The sequence below is a fragment of the Leptodactylus fuscus genome, chromosome 5, assembly GCF_031893055.1.
Source record: "Leptodactylus fuscus isolate aLepFus1 chromosome 5, aLepFus1.hap2, whole genome shotgun sequence".
Classification (NCBI taxonomy): Eukaryota; Metazoa; Chordata; class Amphibia; order Anura; family Leptodactylidae; genus Leptodactylus; species Leptodactylus fuscus.
This window is the reverse complement of record NC_134269.1, coordinates 14,230,295-14,253,873: the sequence shown is the minus strand read 5'-3', so window position 1 is coordinate 14,253,873 and position 23,579 is coordinate 14,230,295. Positions and strand designations below refer to the sequence as shown.

The window sequence follows — 23,579 nt, the reverse complement described above, 5'->3', positions numbered from 1 at the left end:
CTGGACATAAGACAAGGGGTCCTCTGCTTTCTGTAGTGTTTGAGAGAAGAAATGTGGCAGCCACAAGATGGCGCTCACGGCCAGCACAGCTTTCCCGCTACCTAATATTTTCATGTTGAAGTTCATTTTTAAGTGTGAACCAAGGCAAAAAAATAAATATATTTTTTTTTTTTATAAAATTTTATTAACAAAATGTTTATATCTATGGTTTTACACAAAATAAACAAGTTGTAATGCACGGACACAGTGAACATTACCACACACACAGCCACTCTCCTGCCTGCACTCATACAACATATACACATCAGGAAAAGAAAAGTCTCTGTCACAAACCAGGGGTCTCTGTGGTAGGGGGAGGGGATGGTTGAGGGGTCTTGCTTTCTCCGGCAGGTGGGAGAGACACAACTATATATTTTTGCATTCCACTACTGCCTCCGGTGGTGGAACCACCAACACCACTGTTCTGACCTCCTGACACCAGTTTCACGATGGGCTGGACCCCTGGGGGGCAGGGCGTAGAGGGGGAGGGGCCGCTGGAAGATGTCAGAACCTGCAAAAGAGAAAAAGGTATAAGTGAGGAGTCAAAGGAAATGAAGATTCAAGAGGAGAGAGGAAGAAAGCGAACCGCAGAGGATCAGTATCGGGTGAGGCAGAAGAAAGCAACATGGAGATGGTTAGTGAAAGCAGAGGATGACCAAGGAGGCCGGCCAAGAAGCCAAGGAAAAAGGCATGAGAGAATACAGACAGAGATAAGAGAGAAAGCAGAGAGAGGAGAGAGGCCATGATGGAAGGTAGATCGAGCCAAGGTAAGAGCCAAGAAGGAAAGTAGAGCGAGCCAAGGTAAGAGCCAAGAAGGAAAGTAGAGCGAGCCAAGGTAAGAGCCAGGAAGGAAAGTAGAGCGAGCCAAGGAAAGAGCCAAAAAGGAAAGTAGAGCGAGCCAAGGTAAGAGCCAAGAAGGAAAGTAGAGCGAACCAAGGTAAGAGCCAAGAAGGAAAGTAGAGCGAGCCAAGGTAAGAGCCAAGAAGGAAAGTAGAGCGAGCCAAGGTAAGAGCCAAGAAGGAAAGTAGAGCGAGCCAAGGAAAGAGCCAAGAAGGAAAGTAGAGCGAGCCAAGGTAAGAGCCAAGAAGGAAAGTAGAGCGAGCCAAGGTAAGAGCCAAGAAGGAAAGTAGAGCGAACCAAGGTAAGAGCCAAGAAGGAAAGTAGAGCGAGCCAAGGTAAGAGCCAAGAAGGAAAGTAGAGCGAGCCAAGGTAAGAGCCAAGAAGGAAAGTAGAGCGAGCCAAGGTAAGAGCCAAGAAGGAAAGTAGAGCGAGCCAAGGTAAGAGCCAAGAAGGAAAGTAGAGCGAGCCAAGGTAAGAGCCAAGAAGGAAAGTAGAGCGAGCCAAGGTAAGAGCCAAGAAGGAAAGTAGAGCGAGCCAAGGTAAGAGCCAAGAAGGAAAGTAGAGCGAGCCAAGGTAAGAGCCAAGAAGGAAAGTAGAGCGAGCCAAGGTAAGAGCCAAGAAGGAAAGTAGAGCGAGCCAAGGAAAGAGCCAAGAAGGAAAGTAGAGCGAGCCAAGGTAAGAGCCAAGAAGGAAAGTAGAGCAAGTCAAGAAAGAAAGTAGAGCGAGCCAAGGTAAGAGCCAAGAAGGAAAGTAGAGCGAGCCAAGGTAAGAGCCAAGAAGGAAAGTAGAGCGAGCCAAGGTAAGAGCCAAGAAGGAAAGTAGAGCGAGCCAAGGTAAGAGCCAAGAAGGAAAGTAGAGCGAGCCAAGGTAAGAGCCAAGGATGGAGCCTAGAAGGAAAGTAGAGCGAGCCAAGATTAGAGCCAAGAAGGAAAGTAGAGCGAGCCAAGGTAAGAGCCAAGAAGGAAAGTAGAGCGAGCCAAGATAAGAGCCAAGAAGGAAAGTAGAGTGAGCCAAGGTAAGAGCCAAGAAGGAAAGTAGAGCGAGCAAAAGTAAGAGCCAAGAAGGAAAGTAGAGTGAGCCAAGTTAAGAGCCAAGGATGGAGGGAGCCTAGAAGGAAAGTAGAGCGAGTCAAGAAAGAAAGTAGAGCGAGCCAAGGTAAGAGCCAGGAAGGAAAGTAGAGCGAGCCAAGGTAAGAGCCAAGAAGGAAAGTAGAGTGAGCCAAGGTAAGAGCCAAGAAGGAAAGTAGAGTGAGCCAAGGAAAGAGCCAAGAAGGAAAGTAGAGCGAGCCAAGATAAGAGCCAAGAAGGAAAGTAGAGTGAGCCAAGGTAAGAGCCAAGAAGGAAAGTAGAGCGAGCAAAAGTAAGAGCCAAGAAGGAAAGTAGAGTGAGCCAAGTTAAGAGCCAAGGATGGAGGGAGCCTAGAAGGAAAGTAAAGTAGAGCGAGTCAAGAAAGAAAGTAGAGCGAGCCAAGGTAAGAGCCAGGAAGGAAAGTAGAGCGAGCCAAGGTAAGAGCCAAGAAGGAAAGTAGAGTGAGCCAAGGAAAGAGCCAAGAAGGAAAGTAGAGCGAGCCAAGATAAGAGCCAAGAAGGAAAGTAGAGTGAGCCAAGGTAAGAGCCAAGAAGGAAAGTAGAGCGAGCAAAAGTAAGAGCCAAGAAGGAAAGTAGAGTGAGCCAAGTTAAGAGCCAAGGATGGAGGGAGCCTAGAAGGAAAGTAGAGCGAGTCAAGAAAGAAAGTAGAGCGAGCCAAGGTAAGAGCCAAGAAGGAAAGTAGAGTGAGCCAAGGTAAGAGCCAAGAAGGAAAGTAGAGTGAGCCAAGGAAAGAGCTAAGGATGGAGCCTAGAAGGAAAGTAGAGCGAGTCAAGAAGGAAAGTAGAGCGAGCCAAGGTAAGAGCCAAGAAGGAAAGTAGAGCGAGCCAAGGTAAGAGCCAAGAAGGAAAGTAGAGCGAGCCAAGGTAAGAGCCAAGAAGGAAAGTAGAGCGAGCCAAGGTAAGAGCCAAGAAGGAAAGTAGAGCGAGCCAAGGTAAGAGCCAAGAAGGAAAGTAGAGCGAGCCAAGGTAAGAGCCAAGAAGGAAAGTAGAGCGAGCCAAGGTAAGAGCCAAGAAGGAAAGTAGAGCGAGCCAAGGTAAGAGCCAAGAAGGAAAGTAGAGCGAGCCAAGGTAAGAGCCAAGAAGGAAAGTAGAGCGAGCCAAGGAAAGAGCCAAGAAGGAAAGTAGAGCGAGCCAAGGTAAGAGCCAAGAAGGAAAGTAGAGCAAGTCAAGAAAGAAAGTAGAGCGAGCCAAGGTAAGAGCCAAGAAGGAAAGTAGAGCGAGCCAAGGTAAGAGCCAAGAAAGAAAGTAGAGCGAGCCAAGGTAAGAGCCAAGAAGGAAAGTAGAGCGAGCCAAGGTAAGAGCCAAGAAGGAAAGTAGAGCGAGCCAAGGAAAGAGCCAAGAAGGAAAGTAGAGCGAGCCAAGGTAAGAGCCAAGAAGGAAAGTAGAGCAAGTCAAGAAAGAAAGTAGAGCGAGCCAAGGTAAGAGCCAAGAAGGAAAGTAGAGCGAGCCAAGGTAAGAGCCAAGAAGGAAAGTAGAGCGAGCCAAGTTAAGAGCCAAGAAGGAAAGTAGAGCGAGCCAAGGTAAGAGCCAAGAAGGAAAGTAGAGCGAGCCAAGGTAAGAGCCAAGAAGGAAAGTAGAGCGAGCCAAGGTAAGAGCCAAGAAGGAAAGTAGAGCGAGCAAAAGTAAGAGCCAAGAAGGAAAGTAGAGTGAGCCAAGTTAAGAGCCAAGGATGGAGCCTAGAAGGAAAGTAGAGCGAGCCAAGATTAGAGCCAAGAAGGAAAGTAGAGCGAGCCAAGGTAAGAGCCAAGAAGGAAAGTAGAGCGAGCCAAGATAAGAGCCAAGAAGGAAAGTAGAGCGAGCCAAGGTAAGAGCCAAGAAGGAAAGTAGAGCGAGCAAAAGTAAGAGCCAAGAAGGAAAGTAGAGTGAGCCAAGTTAAGAGCCAAGGATGGAGGGAGCCTAGAAGGAAAGTAGAGCGAGTCAAGAAAGAAAGTAGAGCGAGCCAAGGTAAGAGCCAGGAAGGAAAGTAGAGCGAGCCAAGGTAAGAGCCAAGAAGGAAAGTAGAGTGAGCCAAGGTAAGAGCCAAGAAGGAAAGTAGAGTGAGCCAAGGAAAGAGCCAAGAAGGAAAGTAGAGCGAGCCAAGATAAGAGCCAAGAAGGAAAGTAGAGTGAGCCAAGGTAAGAGCCAAGAAGGAAAGTAGAGCGAGCAAAAGTAAGAGCCAAGAAGGAAAGTAGAGTGAGCCAAGTTAAGAGCCAAGGATGGAGGGAGCCTAGAAGGAAAGTAGAGCGAGTCAAGAAAGAAAGTAGAGCGAGCCAAGGTAAGAGCCAGGAAGGAAAGTAGAGCGAGCCAAGGTAAGAGCCAAGAAGGAAAGTAGAGCGAGCCAAGGTAAGAGCCAAGAAGGAAAGTAGAGCGAGCCAAGGTAAGAGCCAAGAAGGAAAGTAGAGCGAGCCAAGGTAAGAGCCAAGAAGAAAAGTAGAGCGAGCAAAAAGGGAATGCAGAGTGAGACAAGGGAAGGGCTAAGAGGTAAAGAAAAAGGAAACAAGGGAGCATGTGGAGAGGCACAGAAAAGCAAAGAGACGGACGTCAAAGAGAGATAAGACACGGAGCAACAGAGACAGGGTGGACAAAGGCATAGGAGGAGGACGAGGAGACTTGGGCCAATGAAAAGAGACAGAAACAAGATCTACAATAAACAGAAAGTAGTATTAGAGAGTAGAAGAACATGACAAGACAGAGGCAAGGAGAAGAATGAGACAGCAGTAAGGAGAGCGGAGCACACAGCATGATGGAGAAACACAGATGAGACAATATGGAGTTACCTGGGTCCCGCTGCTCCCGGCTGAAGACACCACAATGTACTTGGTGGGTGGTGGTGACGGCTGGGTGGGAGTTGCAGAACGGGCACTCACCAAGGTCTGTACTGGCAAAGTCAAGGACCCAGTCAAGGACCCAGGCACCTTAATAATTCCTGGTGGACGAGGAGATGGCGTGATGGAGCCGGAGGATGGCTGAGAGAGGGTGAGAGTAGGACGTGGCTGAGAGAGAGGACGCAATGGAAGAAGAGACAAGATGGGGACAAGAGGAGACACAAAAAATACATCATTAGGAGTCCATGGTAAATCTTCCCCAGGTCACATGTTACCCCCAGGGAGATGCTACACTGCGACGCAATGCTTAGTGTTACCTGAGTCACTGTCAGGGTGGTCCGGTTCACCTGCGGCCCTTGTAATGCGCTCTGTGCTCTGGCCTTCATCACGTGAGAGCAGAGTGTAGGGCCCAAAAACCCGTAATCTGTCCGGTACGCATCAGGCGCGTCAGGAGGAGAGCGGAGCTTCACCAGAACCGGGGCTGTATGTTTCTGGAATATAAACATATATGGATATGGATTTCTGGACAATTGTGCAGCACCGGATGCAAAACTGGTTGTTGCCACTAGGTGGAGCTCTGTGTTTGGTTTGTAACGGGGTCAATAAAAGCCATAAATGCATATATACAGATCCCCACCTAGTGGTGAATACAGTGAGGTGCAGTGTGGACGAATAGTGTACTGCTAGACGGACAGAAAGTGAGAGGCCGCATGCAAAGAAATTATATAATGCAGTACAAGACATTACCAGCAGGAGGCTCTGCACATGGTCAGCTCCAATCTTATCAATGTTGGACAGTACGGGCCCCTCCAGGACTCCCCGCAGTCTCTCCCCCTCCACTTGTAGACGAGGAACAATCAGAGTCTTAATTACCTAAATATAGAAAAGAAGGAGATCAGACGCAAATCTGACAACACATCTCCATAACATACCGACACCCACAGCACACCCCGAAACTCACATCAGGACCGAGCTCTGCCAGGCCAGCAATAGATCCGTATCGTGTAGTCCAGGGAGTGCGGTCATCAACCCAGCTCTGCACACGAGAGGACAAACAGTATACATAAGGGCAGTATTATAGTAGTTATATTATATTGTTACTCTTGTACATATGGGCAGTATTATAGTAGAGATACAAAGTTACATACACTATAAATGATAACATATGACATTTCTATCCATATAGAACATCTCATTTTCTTTTCCTTTATTGTCTATGACTCTCTTACCTTAGTGAACGTCTTGGTTATTCGTGACTGTATGTTGTTGGTGGTCGTGCTGAAGTTCTTGCAGATCTGCGCTATAAGTCGGGCAGCAAAGTCTCTTAGAGCCCAGTGATTGTCCACATCCGGTCGTAAACACAGCTGCCGACTGACTATACAGGTCATCACTGCTGGGATCAGTTCGTGTAGCTACCAGAGAGGGAAATACAGGGTGATATTTAGGACCTGTATGTCACATAGTCTGCAGCTCATACTAGACACACGTGACATGCTCGATCGGAGACTCTGGGTGCTTACGTATTTCTCCAGGTAGAGGGTGGGGTTGTCCATCAGAGCCTTCACCATCCTCATGAGATAGATGAGCAGGGCCAGGTTATTCTGGACAACATTGACACGAACCTGAGGAAGAGAAAAGAAGCAGGTGAACAAAGCAATGAAGACTCAGAGCTGCGTGTCCCCTCTGGATAGGGAGTGGATGGCATCGACTAGTCACATCATCAAAGTGATTTTGTTGCAGAAATTTTTGTACTATTGGTTATTAATGGAGACTTCTATAGTGAGGAATCAAAGGGCTCTGACATTAGAAGCCACGACAGCGTGCTGAATGCAGAAAACCATCCAGAGGTCTAGACAATCCTCTGTGAGCTAAGCACTCCATGTTTTAGTCTGACACATTGTAACAAACTACCTCGACAGCATGGAGACTTGGGTCGCTGATCCCTTTAACTTACAGAAGATTCCTTTGGCTGGTTACAATTGTAACCATCACTCAGCTGTATGAAGTGGTCACAACATGGGCCAAACAGAAGGGTCAATAGTCGCCTCATACATAGATCATCTCATACTCACCCCTTCTGAAATGAAGGTGCTAAATCGGGGCAGCATCTGATACAGGCCAGGGTCGGTGGCAATGCTCTGCAGGGCTTCCTACAGAAGAACCATGAATGAAGCAGTGTCACCACACACATAGACATGACATGTAAGTGGACACGTTCCTGTAGGTCTACGTACCGCTCTCTTGGCCTCACAGGAGCCGACACAAGCCTCGGTGATCTCCTTGTAGTACAGCTGCTGCTCCACAGACAGCTCGTGGATACTGCGAGGCTTCAGTTTGAGAGGAGCGCCCTCTAGTATGGAGGTCTTCTTCTCCTTACCTGGAGAGAACAGAGACGTGTCATATACATGACCAATACAATGACCTATAGGCCACACGTGTCAGCGGGATGCTCACCTTTCCCGTCCACAGCATTGGCCCCCTGGCCTTTGCCTTTCAGTCCTCCGGCCTCCTCCTGTCCCGGTTTCACGGCCTTTAGTGGCTCGGTGGCCTCGACCTTCTGCTGCTCCTTAGGAACTGAAGAGGGGGAGATAAAAATTCAGTGGTAGGATAAACTACGAGGCGACAATAAGTCTCCTCCCCACGTGTGAAGGAGAAGAAGATGGAGGATGAGAGCACTCACCTGGTGGAGGGTTCTCCGGGATGGCCGGCTGTACTCCTTCTATACTCAGCCAATGAGCTGTAAGATACAGACAGGTATATGAATAATGCAAGGATCGGTCATTACCACACCTAGTGCTGTCAGGGCCAACCATGACGCCTCTGAGAAAAGCTAAGTGGAGCCACCAGAGGTAACCGACTGCACATATTATAAGGATCCGCCACCATTGCCTATCATACAGTCACTGCTTCCAATGTGGCATCACCAGGACTAACAAAATCCTCAGGTCACTCACCTTTCAAGGACACGTCGAGGGGCACACGGGGCAGGGGGGTGCTGATTATATCACACAGATCTACTTCTTTCTCCTCGTAGAAGTGCAGCTCTCGTCCTCCACCACTGGCATAGCGGAAGGGCAAGAACTCCTTGGCATGGAATCCATATATCGGCTACCGGGGTAGAGAGAGGAAGGTTATTTACATCTAGTATACACATAAGATGACAATGGGGCGGTGTACAGCACTCTACTGGCACAGGATGACCTGAACATAGCAGGTGAGCCCCTAACATGCCCCAACCTCCTTACCTCTACATTCTTCAGCTTGAGAGCGGCATCAATGTCATTGGGGGTCAGCTTCTGTCTCTTGCCAACATGCATGAACTTCATGGCATCCTGGAGGGAAGAGAAGAGGGTAAGTTATATAAGGCAGTGAAGGAGGGATGACGATGGAGGGCACTGTACCCAAATCACAGTGAATAAAGGGAACTCTGCCCTCTAGTGCTGGGGGAAGAAGAAGAGTGCTGCCCTCTAGTCCCGGGGGAATAAGAAGAGCACTGCCCTCTAGTGATGGGGAAATAAGAAGAGCGCTGCCCTCTAGTCCTGGAGGAATAAGAAGAGCGCTGCCCTCTAGTCCTGGAGGAATAAGAAGAGCGCTGCCCTCTAGTCCTGGGGGAATAGGAAGAGCGCTGCCCTCTAGTCCTGGAGGAATAAGAAGAGCGCTGCCCTCTAGTCCTGGAGGAATAAGAAGAAGAGCGCAGCCCTCTAGTCCTGGAGGAATAAGAAGAGCGCTGCCCTCTAGTCCTGGGGGAATAAGAAGAAGAGCGCTGCCCTCTAGTCCTGGGGGAATAAGAAGAAGAGCGCTGCCCTCTAGTCCTGGGGGAATAAGAAGAAGAGCGCAGCCCTCTAGTCCTGGAGGAATAAGAAGAGCGCTGCCCTCTAGTCCTGGGGGAATAGGAAGAGCGCTGCCCTCTAGTCCTGGGGGAGTAAGAAGAAGAGCGCTGCCCTCTATTCCTGTGGGAATAAGAAGAGCGCTGTCCTCTAGTCCCGGGGGGAATAAGAAGTGCACTGCCCTCTAGTCCTGGGGGAATAAGAAGAAGAGCGCTGCCCTCTAGTCCTGGGGGAATAAGAAGAAGAGCGCAGCCCTCTAGTCCTGGAGGAATAAGAAGAGCGCTGCCCTCTAGTCCTGGGGGAATAAGAAGAAGAGCGCTGCCCTCTAGTCCTGGGGGAATAAGAAGAAGAGCGCTGCCCTCTAGTCCTGGGGGAATAAGAAGAAGAGCGCAGCCCTCTAGTCCTGGAGGAATAAGAAGAGCGCTGCCCTCTAGTCCTGGGGGAATAGGAAGAGCGCTGCCCTCTAGTCCTGGGGGAGTAAGAAGAAGAGCGCTGCCCTCTATTCCTGTGGGAATAAGAAGAGCGCTGTCCTCTAGTCCCGGGGGGAATAAGAAGTGCACTGCCCTCTAGTCCTGGGGGAATAAGAAGAAGAGCGCTGCCCTCTAGTCCTGGGGGAATAAGAAGAAGAGCGCAGCCCTCTAGTCCTGGAGGAATAAGAAGAAGAGCGCTGCCCTCTAGTCCTGGGGGAGTAAGAAGAAGAGCGCTGCCCTCTATTCCTGTGGGAATAAGAAGAGCGCTGCCCTCTAGTCCTGGGGGGAATAAGAAGAAGAGCGCTGCCCTCTAGTCCTGGGGGAATAAGAAGAAGTGCGCTGCCCTCTAGTCCTGGGGGAATAAGAAGAGCACTGTCCTCTAGTCCTGGGGGAGTAAGAAGAAGAGCACTGTCCTCTAGTCCCGGGGGGAATAGGAAGAGCGCTGCCCTCTAGTCCTGGGGGAGTAAGAAGTGCGCTGCCCTCTAGTCCTGGGGGAGTAAGAAGAAGAGCGCTGCCCTCTAGTCCTGGGGGAGTAAGAAGAAGAGCGCTGCCCTCTATTCCTGTGGGAATAAGAAGAAGATCGCTGCCCTCTAGTCCTGGAGGAATAAGAAGAGCGCTGCCCTCTAGTCCTGGAGGAATAAGAAGAGCGCTGCCCTCTAGTCCTGGAGGAATAAGAAGAGCGCTGCCCTCTAGTCCTGGGGGAATAAGAAGTGCGCTGCCCTCTAGTCCTGGGGGAATAGGAAGAGCGCTGCCCTCTATTCCTGTGGGAATAAGAAGAAGAGCGCTGCCCTCTAGTCCTGGGGGAATAAGAAGAAGAGCGCTGCCCTCTAGTCCTGGAGGAATAAGAAGAGCGCTGCCCTCTAGTCCTGGGGGAATAAGAAGTGCGCTGCCCTCTAGTCCTGGGGGAATAGGAAGAGCGCTGCCCTCTAGTGCCGGGGGAATAAGAAGAGCGCTGCCCTCTAGTCCCGGGGGAAGAAGAAGAGCGCTGCCCTCTAGTCCTGGAGGAATAAGAAGAGCGCTGCCCTCTAGTCCTGGGGGAATAAGAAGTGCGCTGCCCTCTAGTCCTGGGGGAATAGGAAGAGCGCTGCCCTCTAGTCCTGGAGGAATAAGAAGAGCGCTGCCCTCTAGTCCTGGGGGAATAAGAAGTGCGCTGCCCTCTAGTCCTGGGGGAATAAGAAGTGCGCTGCCCTCTAGTCCTGGGGGAATAGGAAGAGCGCTGCCCTCTATTCCTGTGGGAATAAGAAGAGCGCAGCCCTCTAGTCCTGGGGGAATAAGAAGAAGAGCGCTGCCCTCTAGTCCTGGGGGAATAGGAAGAGCGCTGCCCTCTAGTGCTGGGGGAATAAGAAGAGCGCTGCCCTCTAGTCCTGGGGGAATAAGAAGTGCGCTGCCCTCTAGTCCTGGAGGAATAAGAAGAGCGCTGCCCTCTAGTCCTGGAGGAATAAGAAGAAGAGCGCTGCCCTCTAGTCCTGGGGGAATAGGAAGAGCGCTGCCCTCTAGTGCTGGGGGAATAAGAAGAGCGCTGCCCTCTAGTCCCGGGGGAAGAAGAAGAGCGCTGCCCTCTAGTCCTGGAGGAATAAGAAGAGCGCTGCCCTCTAGTCCTGGAGGAATAAGAAGAGCGCTGCCCTCTAGTCCTGGGGGAATAGGAAGAGCGCTGCCCTCTAGTCCTGGGGGAATAGGAAGAGCGCTGCCCTCTAGTCCTGGGGGAATAGGAAGAGCGCTGCCCTCTAGTCCTGGGGGAGTAAGAAGAAGAGCGCTGCCCTCTATTCCTGTGGGAATAAGAAGAGCACTGCCCTCTAGTCCTGGAGGAATAAGAAGAGCGCTGCCCTCTAGTCCTGGGGGAATAAGAAGAGTATTACACTTTGGATGACCTCTGACCTGGAAGACCTCCTTTATCCTGAAGCTGACTTCTTGTGCGAGCAGTTGGCACGTCTCCTCCGATATCTGTGAGACTCCTATAGACTCTGCGATCACTTTCATGGACTCGCTGGGAAGGACGGCGTTACCGATCTTCTTCCCCTCCGCCATGGCAGGAGAGCGCGTCAGGAGAGCCTGTGAGGTGAAGGAGACGCAGACATTAGGAGCTTTGATACACCAGACTGTAGGAGATCGTCATGAATAATGTTATTTATCCCCTACAGTAAACGCCCAAATTAGTGGACATTGGTCATCCCCCCACCAAAAAAAAGTGATCAAATAACTGTACAAACCGGAAAATGGCACCAACAAAAACTACAACTTTCCCTGCAAAAAAAGAGCCCCGACATCTCCATCAACAGTACAATAGTCATAGGCGTCAGAATACGGCGGTCCCGGGACATCCGTGATTTATACCAAATGGCGTTTTATTCAGTAAGATCGGTGACACCCGAAAACCGCACAGTATAGGGATCTGACACCCGGAGCAGCACAGTATAGGGATCTGACACCCGGAGCAGCACAGTATAGGGATCTGACACCCGGAGCAGCACAGTATAGGGATCTGACACCCGGAGCAGCACAGTATAGGGATCTGACACCCGGAGCAGCACAGTATAGGGATCTGACACCCGGAGCAGCACAGTATAGGGATCTGACACCCGGAGCAGCACAGTATAGGGATCTGACACCCGGAGCAGCACAGTATAGGGATCTGACACCCGGACCAGCACAGTATAGGGATCTGACACCCGGACCAGCACAGTATAGGGGTCTGACACCCGGACCAGCACAGTATAGGGGTCTGACACCCGGCACCAGCACAGTATAGGGGTCTGACACCCGGCACCAGCACAGTATAGGGGTCTGACAACCAGACCAGCACAGTATAGGGGTCTGACAACCAGACCAGCACAGTATAGGGGTCTGACACCTGGAAACCGCACAGTATAGGGGTCTGACACCCGGACCAGCACAGTATAGGGGTCTGACACCCAGAAACTGCACCGTATAGGGGTCTGACACCCAGAGCAGCACAGTAATAATAATAATTTTATTTATATAGCGACAACATATTCCGCAGCGCTGTACAATTTGTAGGGTTCAAGTACAGACAGAAAGATACATTACAAAGAAAGTCATTTCACACAATGGGACTGAGGGCCCTGCTCGCAAGAGCTTACAATCTATGAGGAAGAGGGGGTGATCAGTATGTGATCTGTGAGGATCTGACACCCGGACCCCAGCAATCACCTGTTCTAGCAGCGGACAGAGTCTCCTATTACTAGTATAGGCTGGTGCTGCCTATAACAGACGATGTGCGCGCGCTCTGGGTATTGGATTCCCACAGATCACATACTAATAACCTACACAGTGGATAATTCATCAGTCGGGGGCCACAAAACCTCATTATTGTCCAAAGTGTCCTGCGCACTTAAAGGGTTAATTCTCATGATATAGCAGAATAGGAGGGGGTGATCCTCCATAACATATGGAATAACTCTATTGGGGGGGGGGGGTATCTGACATCTCTGTTATAAGTGCGGAGGTATCTGACATCTGTTATTGGGGGGGGGGGGGCACCAAAAGGGATGCTAAATGGTAAATCTAAGGATGATGCTGCTGCAGAACTTCTTGTTACAGCATAGTACACCAAGGACAGCCATGAATCTTCCACTTTTTCTTCACAAAGAGCAGCGGCGGCGGCTGAGGTTACTATGAGGAGTAATACAGCGCCCTGATAGAGGTGACTGCTATATACAGAGCCTGCAGATACCCCAGCCCCTCCTCCCCCGGGGTCTACCCCCCTCTGTATACTATTGCACCCTCTCCCGGACATGTTATATACTATAATATCAGCCCCAGCACTTACCGCCGCTCTCCTGGACGGGCTCCTCAATTACTTCCGGTTCCAAGGTAAACTTCCGGCAGTCTCCATATCAATACTATCCTGGCAGGACGGTGTACACATGATACCTATAGCTATGACTATGGTCCCATAAAACCTCCTAGTACTATACTTCTCAGTATCTCTATGTAGAATTATACATTATTAATCGTATCACCAAGATGGCGCTCATCTCCCTGCCTAAAGCTGTTCCCGGTTCACTATGTACCTGCTAGGACCTACAAGGCGCCGCGTGATCTAGAGCGCACTGCGCACGCGCAGACCACAGACGGCGGACTTGAATCTGACGCATGCGCAGGAAATGAAAAGAGAATGCCCGCGCTGCCTGTGCGCGTGCGCGTGCGCGTCCACGTTCCCTCTCACGATTAGCATAAATCGCCCTTTCATGTCTCGCCTATGTATACGGATACGACGTAGCGCTAGGTGAGGTAGATACATAGCTGTTTTTAGTGATATATCGTGGAGGATTATGGGAGTTCTGGTGCGCCCCTCTGTCCTTTAATTGGTTGAAAGGTTTGATTGATGGACGTGCGGTCCAATCAGAATCGAGAGAGCAGACTTGTGCAGTGTTTCTGGATATATAAGGCTGGTGCAGCGTCAAGATGGAGGTGAGAGCTGTGCAGTGCCTGCCTGGTGCTCACATTGTGTTACATCACACGTATGGTTAGATCTAGGGCACAGTGTATAGGGATCGGTCACCATAGTAAACCCCTTTAAGGCACCATTGCGTGTATTATATCATCCCCATTCCAGGGCGCCTGGATTACACTCAGTGCTAAATTCACAGTCTCCAGAATAACCGTAGTTGTGCCTTTAACAGCACTCAGGGGCCCCTGGGGTCCTGCATAATATTGTGGCCCCAATTCTACAGCCCCCCCCCCCCCATTCTAACGCCTATACACTAAATTTGGGAATAATTAGAGTACTGCTCTATGCATGTAAACAGATCCACCATGTGCTGTGCAAAAGTTTTAGATGTGCGGAAAAATTGCTGCACGGTAAGAATACTTCCAGAAACAAAAGGGTTAATAGTTAACGAAGGGAATGATGAAAAGAGACATGTAAATTCCATCAATATTTGGTATGACCTTTGCCCTTCGTCACTTCTTCTCGGTACAGACCATTTTTGGCAGAACTCGGCAGAGAGGTTGTTCCCACCATCTTGGAGAACTAAGCACAGATCTTCTTGGTCCAATCTTCTGCTTGGTCCAATCCGTCTGTCTCTTGATGTCATCCCAGACGGACTAGATACAGTCCTATGAAAAAGTTTGGGCACCCCTATTAATCTTAATCATTTTTAGTTCTAAATATTTTGGTGTTTGCAACAGCCATTTCAGTTTGATATATCTAATAACTGATGGACACAGTAATATTTCAGGATTGAAATGAGGTTTATTGTACTAACAGAAAATGCGCAATATGCATTAAACCAAAATTTGACCGGTGCAAAAGTATGGGCACCCTTATCATTTTATTGATTTGAATACTCCTAACTACTTTTTACTGACTTACTGAAGCACAAAATTGGTTTTGTAACCTCACTGAGCTTTGAACTTCATAGCCAGATGTATCCAATCATGAGAAAAGGTATTTAAGGTGGCCAATTGCAAGTTGATCTCCTATTTGAATCTCCTCTGAAGAGTGGCATCATGGGCTACTCAAAACAACTCTCAAATGATCTGAAAACAAAGATTGTTCAACATAGTTGTTCAGGGGAAGGATACAAAAAGCTGTCTCAGAGATTTAACCTGTCAGTTTCCACTGTGAGGAACATAGTAAGGAAATGGAAGACCACAGGGACAGTTCTTGTTAAGCCCAGAAGTGGCAGGCCAAGAAAAATATCAGAAAGGCAGAGAAGAAGAATGGTGAGAACAGTCAAGGACAATCCACAGACCACCTCCAAAGAGCTGCAGCATCATCTTGCTGCAGATGGTGTCACTGTGCATCGGTCAACTATACAGCGCACTTTGCACAAATAGAAGCTGTATGGGAGAGTGATGAGAAAGAAGCCGTTTCTGCACGTACGCCACAAATAGAGTTGCCTGAGGTATGAAAAAGCACATTTGGACAAGGCAGCTTCATTTTGGAAACAAAAATTGAGTTGTTTGGTTATAAAAAAAAAGGCGTTATGCATGGCGTCCAAAAAGAAACAGCATTCCAAGAAAAACACATGCTACCCACTGTAAAATTTGGTGGAGGTTCCATCATGCTTTGGGGCTGTGTGGCCAATGCCGGCACCGGGAATCTTGTTAAAGTTGAGGGTCGCATGGATTCCACTCAGTATCAGCAGATTCTTGAGAATAATGTTCAAGAATCAGTGACGAAGTTGAAGTTACGCCGGGGATGGATATTTCAGCAAGACAATGATCCAAAACACCGCTCCAAATCCTCAGGCATTCATGCAGAGGAACAATTACAATGTTCTGGAATGGCCATCCCAGTCCCCAGACCTGAATATCATTGAACATCTGTGGGATGATCTGAAGCGGGCTGTCCATGCTCGGCGACCATCTAACTTAACTGAACTTGAATTGTTTGTCCAAAATCCCTTTATCCAGGATCCAGGAACTGATTAAAAGCTACAGGAAGTGACTAGAGGCTGTTATCTTTGCAAAAGGAGGATCTACTAAATATTAATGTCACTTTTCTGTTGAGGTGCCCATACTTTTGCACCGGTCAAATTTTGGTTTAATGCATATTGCACATTTTTTGTTAGTACAATAAACCTCATTTCAATCCTGAAATATTACTGTGTCCATCAGTTATTAGATATATCAAACTGAAATGGCTGTTGCAAATACCAAAATATTTAGAACTAAAAACGATTAAGATTAATAGGGGTGCCCAAACTTTTTCATAGGACTGTATACTAGAATAGCTGTTGAGACCATATCATCACGTCCTGGTCCTTGTTTACGATGAAGATCGTTCGTCGGCCACCTGTTGACTATGTACGTCCAGTCGGTTGGCGGTCGTGTGATGTTATTCATGGACGTCCCAAAAAGATCAGCGCTCATTGAATGTTGGGCATATAGCCATGGCCGTTTCCATGATACCCCTTGGCCTGGTGGTTTTGTGATCCAGCTGAGGCTGAGAACTCTTGTACCCGCTGGGTATTAGAAGACCCAACTCAGATCTGAAGTTCTTGTTAGGAGGCTTCAATCCTTCAAATCACATGTACGGAAAAATCACCAAAAAATGTCCCGTTCCTGAAGTGGTTTATGACACCGGAAAGGTCTATCCCAGGCAAAGATTTCATATCCTGATGGTTCAGAATGTCTTGTTCAAGCTCTATCGAAGAAGCACCAAGAAACGGTAATGCTGAGGACTGTAGACACAATGGTCGGCCAAGGAACCTTAGTGTATCAATGGAAGACACTTCAGACTTCTCTTGGAAACCAGAAGATGTCCAGACGGACTGGAAGAAACCATGGGGAACCATTATCTACTGCCAAAAAGCAAGACCTGGAAACAAGGCCAAGTGGCTCAAAACGATTCACAAAAACATAGGAAATGGGGTGAAGAAAAATGGCGGCGGGTCCTTCAAAATGTGAAATATTTGTCTAACCGAAGAGCAGGAGAATAATGAGTATCTGCAGGTAAATCGTGCTGGAGGTTCCTTGCACGTTTGGGGCTACATTTCATCAAATGGAATTGGGTTTGGTCAGGATTAATGGTGTCCTCAGTGCTGAGATACTTATCCATCTGGGAGGCGTCTGATGGGCTCCATATTTGTTCTCCAGCAGGACAAGAACCCCAAACCTACAGCCAATGTCATGAAGAACCATCTTCAGTGTAAAGAAGGACAAGGGGTCCTAGAAGTGATGATATGGCCCCCACAGATATAGCCCTGATCATCCAGTCTGTCTGGGATGACATGAAGAGACAGACGGATTGGAGCAAGCCTACCTCTATAGAAGATCTGTGCTGATGGGAACGACCTCCCCGCCGAGTTCTGCCAAAAACTCTTTGTAAGTGTGCGCTATATAACTATGTCATCATATTGACCGTGACCCTCTCTTTGCTCCCCCCTCTACAGTACATAACCTCTCCGCTCTCCTCCCATGATATCCCTGGATCTCCTCATTCTGTCCATATCCTCCTAGAAGGTTACTGCCGGGACGTGGGCACCGATTGCTTCCAGGCCGATGGAACGGTCACCCTCATCCGTGGCCCCTTGACAGTACTGGTGGACACCGCCGGCCCTTGGTCCCGGGATTTCATCCTTGGTTCTCTTCAGAGCCGTGGAGTCTCCCCCGAGGAGGTGACTCACGTGATTTGTACGCACGGACATTCTGATCACGTGGGCAACCTAAACCTGTTCACCAACGCTGAGATCCTGGTGTCTTACGATCTGTGGCGTGGCGGGTCTTATGTCTCTCACAACTTTCGGGGTGGAGAACCCTACTTGTTACCTGGAGGAGAAGGGTTGAAGGTTGTGCCCACCCCAGGGCATACAGGAAGTGATATTACCCTTCTGGTCCCGGGGACGACACTTGGCATGGTGGCAGTCGCCGGGGACGTATTTGAGAGAGAAGGAGATGAGGACACTTGGAGAGAACTCAGCGAAAACCCAGACATTCAAGAGAAGAGTCGGAGGAGCCTTCTGGGGTTGGCTGACGTCATTGTGCCAGGACATGGTCCGCCATTCAGGATCATTCGTGCCGGCCAGGAACCCGAGACATCGTGAACATTGGGGATCTAGATGGGGTTAGTAGGGTTGAGCCGAGCTTGAGATTTCAGGATCGTTTTTAATATCTGATTTTCGATCATTTTCCAGCCATCCCGATCGTGAAATTTGCTTGATCGGGATCCGATCTTTCCCGATCGCTCAACCCTAGGGATTAGGATGACGATCAGTCCATGTACATGGAAGTTCCTCTACACTAACCATATGGAACATGGCTGTCCAGTAATCCAGAGTGTCTGATAGTCCAGCCCCTCAGGGATTACTGTAATGTGCGACCCCGGCCCCTCAGATCTCCAAACGTTACGTTCATGGTGCTCACATAATACTTGAATCATAGCCCCACCTACAAAATGGCTGCTATCTCTGTGTGGCGGTGACACGTTCTTGTTTACCTTGTTGTTAAGAAAGTGACTTATTGTTTATATCATTATTGTTTCTGGGGAATATTTTTGAATTTATTTCTTTGTGTTAAAGGGGGTAAATATTGGGACACCCCTTCATAGACCGTGTACTCTAGACCACCAGGGAAGATGGAATAAAACCTGACACCACCCTAGACCTCCAGGGAAACAGGAGTTAGCATCACAATTACTCTAGACTAGTAGTTCTCAAACTTTCTGAAAGTGGAACCCCTTTGGGTGAGACTTTTTTTTCGGGACTCCCAGTTGCCAAACTTAGTCTCGTTCAGAGAGAAAAATCAGTCTCTAGTCTGGATTATAGCTTTATACTTCTTCTGTTCCTTTACATATGCCTGTTACACACACAGCTCTGCTACCTCCATGTTTCTCCCACACACACATCTCTGCTACCTCCATGTTTCTCCCACACACACACACATCTCTGCTACCTCCATGTTTCTCCCACACACACCTCTGCTACCTCCATGTTTCTCCCACACACACATCTCTTCTACCTCCATGTTTCTCCCACACACACATCTCTGCTACCTCCATGTTTCTCCCACACACACAGCTCTGCTACCTCCATGTTTCCCACACACACACAGCTATGCTACCTCCATGTTTCACACACAGCTCTGCTACCTCCATATTTCTCCCACACACACATCTCTGCTACCTCCATTTTTCTCCCACACACATCTCTGCTACCTCCATGTTTCTCCCACACACACAGCTATGCTACCTCCATGTTTCTCCCACACACACATCTCTGCTACCTCCATGTTTCTCCCACACACATCTCTGCTACCTCCATGTTTCTCCCACACACACATCTCTGCTACCTCCATGTTTCTCCCACACACATCTCTGCTACCTCCATGTTTCTTCCACACACCCATCTCTGCTACCTCCATATTTGCTACACATACGGCCCTGCTGTCTCAATGTACGTCAAACCCACAGCTCTACTACCGCCCCGTACATGCAAAACTCTGGTGCTTTCATGTTTTTTTTCCTTTGATACAAGCGACTACCTCCATACACTCAGCTCTGCTGCCTTCATGTGTTCCCCGCACTCTGCTCTGCTATATCCACTCTTCCTACCCGCACTTAACTCTTCTACCTTCCCCTCTACATGTAGTCCTGCACAGCTTCTACCATACACTGAGCTATTCTACGATAAGCTCAGACCCTGCATGTGACTGGTCACATTTTTGTGACAATATTAATGGTCCTCTAGTGTTCTAGACCACCAGGGAATTAGGAACTAATGCCTCCAGTATCGTAGCCCACCAGGGAATCTAGCGTCAATGTTTTTGCTACCTTAAATCTTCAAAGAAGTTGGCATTGACCTCTCTATTACACTAAACCATCCTGGGATACTAGGCATTAACACCTTGACTATTCTGAACCAACAGGGGCGTCCTCTGGGAAATGGACATTAACCTCTTTACTATCCTAGACTACCAGGGAAGTGGACGTGAATCTCTGTACTCCCCTAGACCACCAGGGATATGGACATTATCTTCTCTACTAACCCAGATTACCAGGGGAATGGACATCAACCTCTCTGCTACCCTAGACCACCAGGGAAATGGACATTAATCTCTCTACTCCCCTAGAGCACCAGGTATATGGACACTATCTTCTCTACTAACTCAGATTACCAGGGGAATGGACATTAACTTCTCCACTACCCTAGACCACCAGGGATATGGACACTATCTTCTCCACTACCCTAGACCACCAGGGATATGGACACTATCTTCTCTACTCCCCTAGACCACCAGGGAAATGGACATTAACCTCTTTACTATCCTAGACTACCAGGGAAGTAGACATGAATCTCTCTACTCCCCTAGACCACCAGGGAAATGGACATTAACCTCTCCATATCCTAGACCTCCAGGAATATGGACATTATCTTCTCTACTAACCCAGATTACCAGGGGAATGGACATCAACCTCTCCGCTACCCTAGACCACCAGGGCTGTCTGAATTTAGGCTGACATCTTTAATTTTTCACTGTTGTCTAATGATTGTGTCTTGTAGCCTGAAAACTTCTGTACTTTACTCGCTGTTTTCAAGATCTCTGCTTGCTGTCAGTGAACAGTCACGTTTGTTTCTACCTAATATTTTCTCACAGCTGAGGTTTTGCTACAATGTATTAGTATTGTGTAGTCGTAAGCGGCAGCACAGATCTCATCCGTCCTGGACTTCAGGCCTTGTACATTGCGACGTGCTGCAGCTGCGTGAGGATGACTAGACCCACTATACAATACAATAAGCTCATGGTTTGGTGGTACCAGGAGGAGGTTATTTGCATATTCCCGTACCTTGCACTCATACATGAAAATATATGCAAACCTACATGGACGTGATATTGACTGCTCTGGATCCATGCCATGTCTGTACGATTACAATGGGCCTCCGTAATGCAGACCAGGAAGTGTTGTCATAGGAACCCTGGGTCAGCGGAGCTGCAGCCGTGAGTCCTGTAAATTCAAGCACTAGTTCACATTCCTGCAGGTTATCGGTGTCCTGTTATTGTCATGGCTGGTGACGCAATGCGATGACTCGATGGTCGGGGCATCCGTCCTTATCAGCTCGTCGTGACATTCCCCGTTGTCACAGATTATTCAGAGATATCCGAATGTGTCCTCCATTGTTAGACATAATTGATTCCATATAGCGTGTTTCTCCGAAAATAAGACGGGGTCTTCTATTATTTTTTTTCTCTGAAAAAAGGGCTTATTTTTGGGGTAGGTCTTCATTTTTTCCATGAACAACAATCACACATTTGTGCAAAAATATTTTTATAAGTTTGTAGACCGGGCGTTTTCGGGCACAGGGATACCTAATAAGTATGTTTTTCACGGTAATATTTTAGTTTTATATGTATTCTAGTGAAAGTGGGGGCTTAAACTTTTATTGTTTTGGGGTTTTTTAGATTTTTTTTTAAAAACTTTTAAAATTATTAATCCCCTCCTAGGGGGCTTGAACCTGCATTCGTATTGCAGTCTATGGGAGATTATCTACATAACTATTGAGGCTGCTCATAGACCAGCCTCAATAGTAAGATTCTTATCACAGGCTCCATAAGGCTACCATGATCTCGAGATCAGAGTAGACACTGATCTTGAGCTTAAACTCCAGGCCTCCGCCGTACATTACAGCAGAGACCTGGTACAGAACGTTGTGCTACTTTGGGGAGAAGGAGGGGGGGTCACAATCAACAATGTTTGTGATCAGAGTAGACACTGATCGTGGGCATTAATTCCAGTTCTCCACTGTACATTATAGCGGAGATCTGATACAGTAGCTATAGGAGCTACTTTGGTGAGAAGGGGGGGGGGGGGGCGGTGACACTCAGCAATGTTCGAGATCAAAGTAGACACTGATTGTGGGCTTAAACTCCGGGTCTCTGCTGTACATTACAGCAGAGACCTGGTACAGAAGGTTGTGCTACTTTGATGGGGAGGGGGGGGTGTCACAATCAACAATGTTTGCGATCAGAGTAGGCACTGTTCGTGGGCATTAATTCCGGTTCTCCACGGTACATTATTGCAGAGATCTGATACAGTAGCTATAGGAGCCACTTTGGTAAGAAGGAGGGGGGGTGACACTCAACAATGTTTGAGATCAGAGTAGACCCTGATCGTGGGCATAAACTCCGGGTCTCCGCTGTACATTACAGCAGAGACCTGACACAGTAGCTATAGGAGGTTGTACAACTTTAGTGAGAAGGAGGGGGGTGTCACACTCAACAATGTTCATGATCAGAGTAGACACTGTATGCGGGCATTAACTCCGGTTCTCCACTGTACATTATAGCGGAGATCCGATGCAATAGTTATTCAGAGCAGCCGCCATCTTTAATGACCCGGCATCTGCTGTAATAGCCCAGCAGATGTCGGGAAGAGTTTAAACTAGCTAGGGCTTATTTTTGGAGTAGGGTTTATATTTCAAGCCTACCCAAAAAAAATCTGGAAAATCTAGCTAGGGCTTATTTACAGAGTAGGTCTTATTTTTGCAGAAACACGGTAGTATAGCAAGACCATGTGAGGAGTGTAACCACACACAGTCCAATAAGACGTCCAAGCCGTTCAAGAGGAAGATAGCCAGGTCTTTGTTTCAGGTTTATGTACAATGACTTATCTTTCCATGTAGGTGACCATTGGTGGTGTGCATGTGCTGACAGTGCTGTACAGTAGACTGCCTCACTGTGCCGCACAGACTTGTTTTAAGAACTTCTTACTAGGAGGATCAAGAAGAATCAGAAGATTGGGCAAGAAAATCACCTCTCACGGCAGAGCCCCAGAAAGACTAGGGGCAGATTGTCAAGGAGCAAGAGGGAGAATTGAATGGGCCACCGTGCAGAAATGGAGAGGTCCTTTGGCTCGCGTTCCTGGTGCTTCATGCTAGGGACCCCACTGGTGGCTAAAGGATTCCAGCATGTTGGATAATGTCTGGCCTTCTGAATTCATAGATACTCCAGTGACTAAGTTTATGGCCTTGGAATGGTTCTTTTACTCATTTCCCTGGTGCTTGAGGCTAGGGACCCCATTGTTGGGAGATGGGTTGGGAACCACTAAACTGCCAAAATGCTATTAGGCAGCCCCCGCGGGCGTTATCTGTAGTAATCAAAGGCTTGGGGTCCATCAAGACAAGTTGATTGAGCTGAAGGACTCCAGAGCATTTGCATTGTACACAGTGAAGTTACGATCGATACTCCATGTGTAGAGTATGGGCAATGTACTATCCTCGGATGTACATGTGCTGGAGTCCCTCAGAGGACCCAGGACCTCTTAAGACGTTGTTTTCTGCAAATACAGATGGCGGTATGTTATCGCGGCTGCTTAAAGGCATTGCTTTTACCCTCTCCCACTCTGTTCTGTGGTATTACGTAGTGCAGAGTGTATAGTTAACGCTCAAAGCCATAATAGTACCGGCGGCATTACTCCCAAAACTCGGCAGAGTTACAGGGGTCAAGAGCCGTGAGCAGCTGTCGGAGTTGGAAGATATTAAACCCCTGAGTGCTATGATTAATGGCGATCACGGCATCCAGGGACGAGATCCCCCACAATAAGATCACTGGATCTGAGGGTTTGCCATGGCAGCCATTTCTTGGCCTCCTAACTGCTTATGCACAGTTGCTGTACTATGCATTGCCATACATTGCACTGGGGATCCATGATTCAGACCTTGTACAGCGCCAAACCAATCCAAACAGGCCCATCTACATTATAGACCAAACGTACCGCCATATTGTGCCTCAGCAATAACTTCATAATACAGCATGCAACAATGTTGTCCATGGGGTACAGAAGTTCAATTTCCATCCAAAAATTTCTGTTGTCTTCATATTACAATAACATTCACCAGGCCTATGTTGTTTTTTGCCAGACTATCTAGCACCCCCCATTGCCAACCCTATCACTTTTTCTAACATTGGTCACTTGGACCTGCCCTATTAGAGAATGAGCAAATCCAGCGTAAAGAGTGTCTTGTAATGGTGGACGCACGTCCATGGTGTTGAGAGACTCTTTGTAGGACACCCTTGAGAAGGTGGACATCCCCTTTAAGACTTTGGTAGTT

The 23,579-nt window shown here is 48.3% G+C and overlaps 2 protein-coding genes across 3 annotated transcripts; one reads left to right on the top strand and one right to left on the bottom strand.

Annotated features, from left to right (window-relative positions):
- Positions 1-209: 209 nt before the first annotated feature.
- On the bottom strand, positions 210-12,926 carry TAF6 (TATA-box binding protein associated factor 6). Its single transcript, XM_075272469.1, has 15 exons — positions 12,854-12,926; positions 10,942-11,115; positions 8,015-8,101; positions 7,724-7,877; positions 7,450-7,506; positions 7,224-7,343; positions 7,004-7,146; positions 6,842-6,919; positions 6,290-6,391; positions 5,999-6,181; positions 5,731-5,805; positions 5,517-5,642; positions 5,087-5,260; positions 4,722-4,937; positions 210-550 (listed from the first exon to the last, which is right to left on the bottom strand). Exons 2-15 carry the CDS (start codon positions 11,089-11,091, stop codon positions 326-328), a joined length of 1,890 nt encoding a protein of 629 aa, XP_075128570.1. The 5' UTR covers positions 11,092-11,115; positions 12,854-12,926; the 3' UTR covers positions 210-325.
- A 519-nt stretch (positions 12,927-13,445) lies between these two features.
- On the top strand, positions 13,446-18,243 carry MBLAC1 (metallo-beta-lactamase domain containing 1). Of its 2 annotated transcripts, none has more exons than XM_075272470.1 (2): positions 13,446-13,497; positions 16,929-18,243. In XM_075272470.1, the coding sequence occupies exons 1-2, from the start codon at positions 13,492-13,494 to the stop codon at positions 17,577-17,579; spliced, it is 657 nt and encodes a 218-aa protein (XP_075128571.1). In that variant the 5' UTR covers positions 13,446-13,491; the 3' UTR covers positions 17,580-18,243. The 2 variants fall into 2 exon arrangements, with proteins under 2 accessions (XP_075128571.1, XP_075128572.1); XM_075272471.1 differs by lacking the exon at positions 13,446-13,497 and adding an exon at positions 13,506-13,552.
- The last annotated feature ends 5,336 nt before the right edge of the window (positions 18,244-23,579 follow it).

What these genes read in the sequence shown, in the direction of transcription:
- TAF6 (XM_075272469.1), bottom strand. Translation starts at nt 11,091, where the DNA reads ATGGCGGAGGGGAAGAAGATCGGTAACGCCGTCCTTCCCAGCGAGTCC. An exon ending in CCCGGAGAACCCTCCACCAG is followed by an intron (nt 7,344 to 7,449) that starts GTGAGTGCTCTC and finishes CCCCCTCTTCAG; the next exon opens with TTCCTAAGGAGCAGCAGAAG. An exon ending in CCGGGAGCAGCGGGACCCAG is followed by an intron (nt 551 to 4,721) that starts GTAACTCCATAT and finishes TCTCTTTTGCAG; the next exon opens with GTTCTGACATCTTCCAGCGG.